The sequence below is a fragment of the Egretta garzetta genome, unplaced genomic scaffold (genome assembly GCF_000687185.1).
Source record: "Egretta garzetta isolate BGI_Z169 unplaced genomic scaffold, ASM68718v1 scaffold325, whole genome shotgun sequence".
Lineage (NCBI taxonomy): Eukaryota > Metazoa > Chordata > Aves > Pelecaniformes > Ardeidae > Egretta > Egretta garzetta.
In genome coordinates this window covers 1,709,221-1,719,744 of record NW_009259833.1, presented here as the reverse complement: position 1 = coordinate 1,719,744, position 10,524 = coordinate 1,709,221, and the positions used below count along the sequence as shown (strand labels likewise).

Sequence of the window (10,524 nt, the reverse complement as noted above, 5' to 3'; positions counted from 1 at the left end):
AAGTTATTTGAGAGAGGCTAATGTTGTTCTGGCCCTTGTTGTTCAAGTCCGATCCTGCTTCCTTTTAGACTAAACAAGACGAGCTCACACAAAAGCGGGAGAAGGGAGCAGCAACAGTAGAAAATGCAGCTTCCGTTTCTGGTGCTATTTTGTAGCCTCTCTGCTGGAGGAACATAGGCACCAGACATAGCCTTAGCAGCCACGCTTGGAACTGGGAAATACACACCACTTTGAGATTAAGACAGTGATTTCAATTGCTTTTCTAGTAGCTGTTCAACTGTGATGCTGCAGAAGATTTGGTCTGTCAGCTAAACTGGAGATTAGATATTCTCTGTTAGAGAATGCAAAAAGAGGGGGTGTCTCTTTGGGGTGGGGGTAGGCATGGAAAGAAAGCATAGGGTGAGAGGAGGAGCAGGAGGAACTAGGAATGTAAGTCTCGTATTCCAAGCCTTGGCTAAGATAAAGCTGAAAAGAGCCACCAGTCTCATCCAGCTTGCTTGGGAAAGGACACGTAGAGGCCGCACAGTGAGACACCAAAAAGCTGGGTAACATGTTCTCCTCTAGGCTGATGTGTCTGCTTACCCTCTGTGGGCAGTTGGGATCCTGAGAAGAAGAAACAAGTGGAATAGTCAGATTTCATTTTTTTTTTGTCCATTACAAGTGCTTAGATTCATTTTGAGGTCAGTGATTTAGGAATCAGATGGTCAAGTGGAGTAAGACCCCAGCAGGCTCCTAATAAGTTGGCCTATCTGGACTAACTTTGTTCCTTTAGCTTTTGCTGACTTTTTTTTAAAGAATTTTCTGAGACCAGCTGTGGACAACTCAATATAAAGGCTTCTGCACTGTGGAATCGGCTAAACTTTTGCTAGTATCTTGGAATATCATATCACACCCTTTTTCTTCCCTCTCCCTGCTCTATGTCTGATACTGAGCTAGCCACACAACAGTCAGATGGGAATAATGGTCCTACTGGAACTCAGAGAAATCTTTGCTTCACCCCTGAAATTGTTTTAAGTTGGAATAATCCAGTGTGTTTCAGAGATGGAGGTTTGCTTTTCAGAAGCCATTTCGTAAATCAAAGAAAAGCCCCCACTGAGTAAAGATGGATTTTTTTTATTTTTTTTTTTCACTGTATGGAGGTGCTGTAACTCCCTGACTCTGTTAGAGTTAGAGATGGGGAATTCTCATGAGAATCCGAAGATGTGCAGTTTCTCCTTGAACTTTCCTTGGGTGTAGGAGGTTACAACTCTCCTTTGCCTTTAGTGCAGTGCAGGCTGCTTCCCTCGTCTTGCTATGGCAATGGCAGCGTCAGGTGGGGGGAAACAAGCTGCTGTTACCTGTTTCCCTGTGGGCATACACCAGCAGCCTGTGGTTGTCTCCTCGCCAGCCTTTCCCTCTACACGCACACATTTCCTACCACATGTGGGAGCCATGGTCAGCCTTCATTTAGTGTCTTTAATGTTCTCCTCCTGATTTTTTTCTTTTTTTGCCTCCAAAACCAATTTCTCTACCTCTGTGGGTCAGAGTTTGTGTAATCAAATGTGCCTGTCGTTGCCAGATGTGCAGATTGTGGCCTTTTTTTCCTCCCCTTACCCCTTTCAGGTAAGGATCTCTCTTCGCGCAGTGAAGATGATCTCTCCTGCATATTTGGGAAGCGACAGAAGAGTATGAAGACACAGGTAAACAAGAGGCTTCACCTTTCTCTTGTTTCCTTGCGTATTTTCCCTTATAACAAAAACATATTTAAATGTCCTTTTGCTAATGAGATTACCACATGCACGTCAAAGGTAAGGGGTCTTCTGCCTGTGAAATTACTGTTCTGTCTATGTGAAGGCTGCAGGTGGAGGACCGTGCTCTGAACTGTTAGAAGAGTGAATTTAATACATATTTTTATGAATTACTGTGAGGTAACTTCTGTGGAGTTAGGAATCTTCATTATTTTAATTTGATACTTGTTAAGCAATATACATCACAAAGTAGATCAGTTTTGCTCTATCTGAAGGTTGCATAAATATCCAAAATAAAATTTGACATTCAGCAGCAACTGGCCAATCTCAGCAAAGTGCCCTTATTATCACAAGAATGGGGAAAGGCTGAGCAGCTGCAAAGTCGTGCTCATCTTTTAACAAAGGAGTCAAAGATGGCTTAAACGCTGGTAAATATTTAATGAGAAGACTTTTCTCCAACTTTGTGTAATGAGATCAAGGTTTGTACTAGCATTTATTTTATTTTATTTTTGTATTCATTAGCATTTTACACTTGCAGAGAATAGCCCTGCTATATCACTATACAAAACAACAGACTTACACTGTGACATGACTAATGTATCCAGAAAAATTCTTTGGAAAAGATAACATCTGGAAAAGCATGAATTAATATTTAGCAAGAACTGCCCTGTTGGTTCAGAGGTCTCTAAAGTCTCTTGTGGTTAGAGAGAAAGATTAGGCCTGAAATTGAATGGAAATTTCTGAAATACCCTGTGTGTGATACCTTGTTTGTTGTTCAGTACTCTTGAAAATTGTTCTGTAACTTCACTGTAGGCCACTGGGAACTTTGCGAGGAGAGAAATAGGGGGAAGAAGGTGCTAGGACATCCTGCATAGTAGTGAACGTAATATAAGGTTTGTAGCTGTGTAAATGCTAGGTAGAATGACAAGGGAGCTTGTGAAGAGCAAATAGCCATCCAATGGGGATTCTTCACTGGAAAAAACTCTTACGAAATAAAGAATACTTCAGTGGGGTGTCTTGAATTGAACAGTTTGAAGGATTTGGGCTTGCCACTATCCAATAGTGTTATAATTTCAGCGAATGTGCTGTGAGTGTTAAACTTATTGGTAGGACAGAGAAAAATGTCAAGACTGTTTTCTGAATACTGTTCTCTAAACTACAAAAATACAGTTACGGTTAATTAAACTGGGAGGCTAGAAGAAATTTAAACAAATTAAGAACTGTCCTGTCTTGTCTGCCACTGTAAAAAACAGTATGAACCTTTGTTACCAGTCACATGGTTTGGCTTGGAAGGTAAGAGCTTGGGAGGAGGCCATCAGCCACAACAGAACCCATCTTAACTTATTACTGTCTTGAAATAAGCATTTGGGGACTTCAAGTCCGTGAGAGCTGGTAGAGGTCTCAAATGCTGTAGGTAAGCTTGCACCATCGGAGCCCCCTTGGGTTAACACTTCTGATCAGCTAAATATGCCATGGATCTACTTCTTGGCTCCTTTGCTGTCAGGTCGATATGAAGCAAGACAAACTGGGATTTAATGGAAATCAACAGTACTGTGGTTAAGGGAGACGATTTTGTCCACCCATGAGTTGTCCCAAATAGTTGGTCTTGTTTTCTCCGCATGTCCTGCATCTTTTGAAACTGAAAATAAGTTTGGAAAGTGCTGTTGCTACTTCTGGGACTTAGTCCTACAGAGCATTTATGGCTGCTTGTGAAGGGTATATAAGTTTGTGCATGCTTTTGCTAATTCCTTGACCGATGCAGTGGTTGCCTGATGGCTACCGTGCAGATTCCCTTTTTCCCCCTCACTGAACACCAAGCCAGTGGTTCAGGGTTCTGGCAAAAAGTCACAGACTGTTCCCTGTTAAGCACCCAGATTTCCACATGCAAATACAGGCAGGAGGTAATGTAATTTGGAGCTGCATTGTTGTCTTCTGGCTACCGTCTGCTGCTAAGCAGCCACAGGGAGAAAAAGCCAAGGGCAGCACAATTGCTTTTTTTTTTTTCCCCCCTCTCCTTTTCTTCATGGATCAGAGATCTGTGGAGTTTGCACGGAACAAAAATGCATTGCTCAGGCCCTCCAGCTCTGAGCAATTTCATTTCATTGCACCCATGAACTCTCATGATCCCTTTCCATCATGTTCCAGAGCCTGGTCCTTAAGGTGGCACAAATGGAACTGCCCTGTGAGGATTTGCAGTCCTGTTCTCTCTCTCTGGGTTTGCATTGGGTTTTGAACTCCCTAGGCTCTGGGCATTTCCATGATGTGGCAGAGTGCACACTACAGGAGCAGGAAAGTGCTGTCATTCTCCTGGAAGCAAGTTGTTCATATCTGTTCTCTGTAGAGATAGTGTAGGAAGAGTTCTGGTGTCTGTCAGAGCCCTGGGGTATGCCTTCAGGCTGAGGTAGGCTGCAGTATGCTGCTGTCCCTGTTCAAAGTAGATGAGGACAGCTTCCATACTTACATAGGTGCCAGAACTGCTACTATCAGTTACTCTGATTGCAGGTTCCCAGCTGTAGTTGCAACTGAGATGATGCCAGGCAGTACCTGGAATGTATTCATCCTGTAGCTTCAAGTCCTATCTTTAAGGCTCTTTCCGAGGTGTTAGATTCCTCCTCTTTTTTCAGAGGTGCAGTTGGAGAAGCATTCAGTACAAATTTGATTTGGCCTCAATGACCTGTCCTCAGCTTGCAGTGGAGTTGTCATCTTTTGACAAAGATACTCAGCATAATTCTGTTTCCCATATTTCTAGTTGTTTCAGTGCAGGATTGGAACCATCTTGGGTGTAACTTTGTGGAAAGATGCAGGAACTGCTTTTCATAGAATCACAGAATTACTGAAATTGAAGGAGACCCCTGGAGGTCTCCAGATCAGCCGCCCTGCTCAAAGGAGGGTCACCTACAGCAGGTTGCTCAGAACTTTGTCCAACTGAGTTTTGACTATGTACCTTCCTTAAAGCCTCCAATTTTAAGCCTGTGACAAAATTCAGTGGATGGATGAGAGCGATAACTTAAGGAGCAGAAGATGGGAACATTTTGGAGTAACAAAATGCTTACACTGTAAACGGACTCAGCTGGGTGACCATGTGCAGTTCCGTAGGCATCACAGACACAGTGGAAGTTATGGAAATGTTTAAGGGTGTATGCCATTGATGGAATTATGGCCAGGTTTTTCATCTGAGTGAGTTGCGGAGCTTCTCTTACTCCTAAGAGCTGTTGTACCCATGGCTGTTGAGCTTTTCTATTTCTACAAATGGCCTAACGTGCAGTAGGTGCCAGCAGTGATATCACACTGATGCTCATCAGCACTGTGGTACTAGGTCTGGCTGGTTGGTTGGTGTTATCCCAAACTGTTTAAAGATTAGGAAAAGGAGGGGGAAAAGCGAAACCCAGGAAACTCCATCTGTGCTTATGGTCAAATGGAAAATAGCGGAAGGGCTCAAGGCTAAGTGACATGGTCTCTGGACCAGCAAGATAATCCTGGCTCTTCTGAAGTGCTTGTCAAAACCATGTCACCTCTGAACTGCTGCTGTGATAAATGGCGTCTCAACAAATCAGATATGTCACGGAGACACTGTTCCAATTAGTTGTGTTCAGTCTTTTCTAGTATAGTCATTAGCAATCATTTTATGATCTTGACCTTTGGAGTAGCCTTTGGCAGGAGATGCTTTGTGCTGGCTTAGTCCAAGCTGTCTTAACTGTAGAGCTGATCTCAGACTCACTTTTTAACTGTCTCTGTAGCCTAGGACTGATCTGGCTAATGGATCTTTCCTCTTGTTCCGCATTGACACTACTGCAGTAAGTGGGGATGTTGAAATTTGGATTATCTACCTTATCAAAGGAAGAGGGAGTTGCCTGGAGGATTGTAAAGATTTCAAAAGACTGGAATTGCAAAGGATATGGAAGGAAATGCTGTTTGCCCATAAGGGTTGACAGGAGCTTCTCTAGGAGTAATAAGAATGAGATACTAGTTTAAGCTATTGTTTTGATGGTTCTGGGATATGTATTACTAATCATAGGTACTTGCAACTTTTAATACTCCTGAATGTTAAACATAGCGATGCTTTTTTTTTTTGTTATTTTTGATAAATCATGTGTCCAACTAAAAGCTACTTAATAAACTACCCAGGGACCTTTGTTTAAAAAACCCAAACAAACAAAAAAAAAACCCAAACCAAAAAAACCCAAAAACCAGAAAACAAGTTAAAAAAAAAATGGGGGAAGAAAACAATGGCTGGGCTTCAGAGTAGACCTAAACTGAAAACGTTTGCAGTTTTTTCCCAGGGAGACTAAGTGATCAAAAATATTGAATTGTAATTACGATGGTCTCTAGAGACCTGCAGTGAGGACCTGTTTTGCAGGGCAAGATCTGCCAGACTTTTTTTGCCACCACTTTCCCTCTGATTTTCTCACTTACTTAGGAACACTGAGAGCTGGGGAGACAGAAAAACAAATTCCATTAGTTCCTATCTGGTTGAACTTCCTGGAACCCCCACTATTTTTTTTGCTTCTCAGAATTTCCTTCCTCCATCCAGCTGTGTTTCCTGATGAAGCCTTATCACTGGAGAAAATGCTCCTGAGTGAGACTGAGGATTTGGGAATGAGTAACAGACAGTCCCAACTTGGTTGCTGAACAACATGATTCTGGCACTGATTTCACTTTGGGGGCTGGGAGAGTAATTCTGATTTGCTGGCGCATTTGTAATAACTCTGTTTGAGATGCATAGAAAATGGAATGGTTTTGCACCCATCTCACTTCCATGTCTCAGACGTTTGATGAGTAACCTGCTTCCTCCAAATTTTTGTAACTTGGATGAAAACCTGCGTAAGTTCCCTTAAACCACCTAATCCAAGTAGCCCGAAAGTCTCGAGTTCGTGGTGATTTCTTCCGTGTTAGTCATTAGAAATGGAACTGTCCACCCTATTGCTTTTTCTTTTTTTTTTTTTTTAAATCAGGAAATTGTCTTCTGACACATTTTGCAGAACTTCCTCAACTGACTTACATTTCCCAGCACTTATCAGAAAAGCATGTTGGCTAATCTTAAGGGACATAACTGAAAATCCATTTAAGTCTGGGTTTGCCATGGGCTCGCTGAAGCTATGGGTAAACTGATGTAATTCCCTTCACCTTAACTTTCTCTCTGCAAAATACCAATCACAGTATTGATGCTTGTGGGTTTCACAACTGTGACTTTTAGGCAAGTTGCAAGTCTAGTCTGTGATTTTTTTTACCTGTGACAAAAGTCTCTGTTTCAGAGGTAGTGTATAAATTAATTTTCTGTTCCTTTTTTCAGCGCTGTCAGGGAGCAAAAAAATGCAGAAGAGAAAAATTAGTTAATTTTTAACTTAGGTTTTTCACCGTTCTGCTTTGGAGACTGCTGCTAGCATGAGGTATTTGGGACTGAGAAGCAGAACAGAAAAAGGACATCAAAAACCTGGAAAGAGTCCAAAAGGCTTTAGCAAAATGGGCGACAGGGTTAGAGGGCATGTCCTAGAAGGAGAGAGTGGAGGAACTGGATACGTTCATCTGAGAAAAGAGGCAGAAAAAGATGATCTTTCTGCCTATAAATATCTGGGGGGAGGGAAGAACAGAGGAAGGGAAGGGATAGTAATCAGGGTAGGCAAAAGCCAAGAAATGGTACTGGGGGCGAGAACTTCAATTAGAAAAAGGGAGACGCAAGCTTACTCTTCAGCAGGCTTCCTCGCAGTGATGTCAGCGGGACAGTGGAAGAGTCTCCTAAGGGAAATCCCAGCTCCTTAGTAAGTGACGCCAAGAAGAAAAAAATGAATTTAACACTTTTAGACCTGTTGGAGTGGGCAAAGATGGATTGGTTTAAGTAAAACATCTCCCAACAAGTCATTCTGTGAGCGGCTCCAGTACTGAAGCTTGGTTTCCTGTGGTTGTGTTGTGCTTGGATTCTGTGTGACTAAGGGAGATGATCTCATGCTGAAATCCCTGTCCATGTGCATGCTGATCTGTTGGCCTTCTCTGTCCAGCTGCCTGTTTTCATGAAATATTTTAGAGTCTTAATATCTTTGAAATCTCTAAGCTTCTGTTAGGTTGCATTAAAACGTTGCTGGGGAGAGAGGAGTGCATGATGTATACAAATGTCTGAGCAGAATGATTATGGAGACTTTGCTTCCTTAAGAAATCAGAGTAAAAATGTAATTGCTGTCAGTGTGTTCCGGAGGAAGACAGTAGGAAAACACTGAGATAGTGTCTTTAACATATTTCCTTCTTTTTATATTATACATTTATTGTCAGAGAGAATAATTGTGTTTTTAGAGGCACTGAGTATCTTTTGCCTAGGTATTATAATTATCCCTAGGCTACAGAGTTAGTCAGATTTGGGGTTAAAATTTAGAACTGCACAGTGCTTATTCCTAGATATGATTTGACCATTTCTGGCACAGAAGTATGTAAAGTGTTGTGCGTTATCGGGAAGAGTAAATATAATGTTCTACCAAGAACCAAGGCAAATGAAAACACAGGTTTCAGAAAGTGGGATTTAATCCCAACTGACTTTATTGGCATCTTCTCCAGACTCTCTTGGTAGTGATGAGACACAGGTGCCCAAACAGGCACGTTCACTGTCTCCAAAGATGGTAAGATGTATGAAACCAAACCCTTCCTAGAGATACGTGCCTCTTCCCTCATAGGGGACACCTAACAGTGAGGTGCCTCCTATCCAAAAACATATTCTGAACATATTCTGTTTCGGTGCAAAAGCTGACTATGTTCTTGTAAGCCTGTGATTACTGCTCAGCCCTCCTGACTTACTTGGTTCTTGTGAAGGCTGCATTTTTTTTTAATTAAGTGTTGCTTAGTGGGAAGAGGCTGGTGACCTAGTGGCAGAGTCTGCAAGACAGTATAAAGATGCTTTTACATGTTTGGAATTTATCCCCAGGAACCTGCTTCTGATCAGAAAGGTTTCTGTCAGCCTCTAGTTCACTGCTGCTTTGACCAGCGTGGCTTATCACTACAGATTTTTAGACTCATGATCTAGGAGATGGTAGCACTCAGCTTACAGTGGCTTAGTTCTCCTTGGCTTCCATGGGAGCTCGCTGTGTTCTGCAGCGTCAGTATTAGAGGATACCATTAGGCCTGTGTTCTCACCCATTTTTGTTTCTTCTTTCTGACTTTTTGAATTAAATTATTTAAAATTACCATTAGCAAAGGCTTTTTACTACTGTAATACTGCAGTTTCTTCTTTGCCCTTTCCAGTTTTGCTCTGCTGCGTACCATGGACTCCCAACAGCCAGAGGGATTATTTCCTAAAAAAAAAAAAAACAACAAAAAACAAAACAAAAAAAACCCCAAACTCCTCAAAACCAGATTCTGGCAGCAGTTTGCAGTACGAGCCCTTTGCCCATGCGTCAGGGGCAGCCAGTCCAGGTTGGTGACCCAAACTCCCAAGCAGGACAGCGTGACGATACAGCTGAAGGGCTACAAGCATTTTCAGTGTACACGAGTGGTACAGGTAGAGCAAATCTCCTGGCAGCACAGACTAGCGTAAAGTAGACCTAAAATCCTCTTGCACTGAGCTGGTAACTTGTAACACCGTGTAGGGCAAGTCAGAAAAACAATGAATTAGGCTGAAGATGTTAATTTGGGCCATATTTTTAATACTTCTCTATGCAGATAAGATTGTTCCAGGAACACCGGTAAAAATCACTTTACCCAGCATGGTGTCCCTAGTAGTGCTTTTGATAAAAGGAGGAAGAGCAAAGTATTGATGTTGTGTTGCCTATTCTATAAGCACCTTGTTAATCAACTGAGGATAAATTATTGCTGTTGAGATATCAGCAGAAAGAGGGAGAGGAAGAGACATCTCCCCATCTGGAAGAAATGGTGCTTTTCCTTCCCTCTTCATTGGAGAAGAGCCTTGCCTCTGGCGTTAGTTCCTTGGGGGGGTTGTTAGGAACAGAAGCAAAACTGGGGGGAGCTTTTTTGATTTATCTTCTCTCCTTCCCTTTTGGTCACTTCGATAGGCTTAAAGAGCCGAGTTGGCTTTAATGTGTTACCATTAGAGACCATGCATTAGCTGGAATAAACCATCATGCCGCACAGTGAAAAATATCCCTTGATTGGCTAATTAATCAGTCAAAGGGGAATGACATGGCCCTCGGCTTGAGGGACTCTGCTGCACAGGTAACCAGGTCATTGATAAATGGTTTACCCACAAATTCATATATCAAGAAAACTTAGTCATTTTTTACCTCCACTTTGTGTGAAAGCCGCACTGCATTTTTGGAGGCGTATTTTTGCTGCCCTTGCTTTTTGCATTGTGGGAGTTTTTAGTTTGTGAAAGTTTTCAGGAGGAAAAGCCCAAACAGAACTTTGTTACGACTGTAGTTCCTCTGTTTTCTGAATTGCAAAAAAACCCCCCCAAAACCTCAAGGTGGGTTCTTTTTTTCCCCCCTAAAGGGGGGTGGGTGGGAAATCACTGTCGTGGCTTTGTATTGAGATTGAGTGGGTCTCTAATCAGAATGTGGCTCAGAGCTTTTTGTCATTTAACTATACTGAGAGTGTTCAGTGGGTCGTATCCAGTCCTCGGGCACTGGAGGAAGAAGAAAGCTGACATCAGTAATGGCTCTAATGAAATAACTGGGGAAAATACATGAAGTGAGATGCAGGTCTGCGTGGGTAAAAGACTTCGCCTCACCTGATTCAGTTAGTGCTGGTTCTTGGCATCTCTGTGCTGAATTTTGTCATCTGTATACCAAGTAACACCTTCTCCTGAAAAGATGGTTCCCCAGTGGGATTCTTCCCTCAGAGGTTAAATAAAAAAGGAGGGGGG

General features: G+C 42.3%; 1 protein-coding gene across 1 annotated transcript in view; it reads left to right on the top strand.

Moving 5' to 3' along the window:
• PINX1 (PIN2 (TERF1) interacting telomerase inhibitor 1) overlaps nt 1-10,524 on the top strand; it is a 62,526-nt gene that overhangs the window by 8,215 nt on the left and 43,787 nt on the right. The window contains exon 5 of the mRNA XM_035895420.1: nt 1,603-1,679. Within this exon, the coding sequence (XP_035751313.1) occupies nt 1,603-1,679 (77 nt within the window). The remainder of the gene's footprint in view (nt 1-1,602; nt 1,680-10,524) is intronic.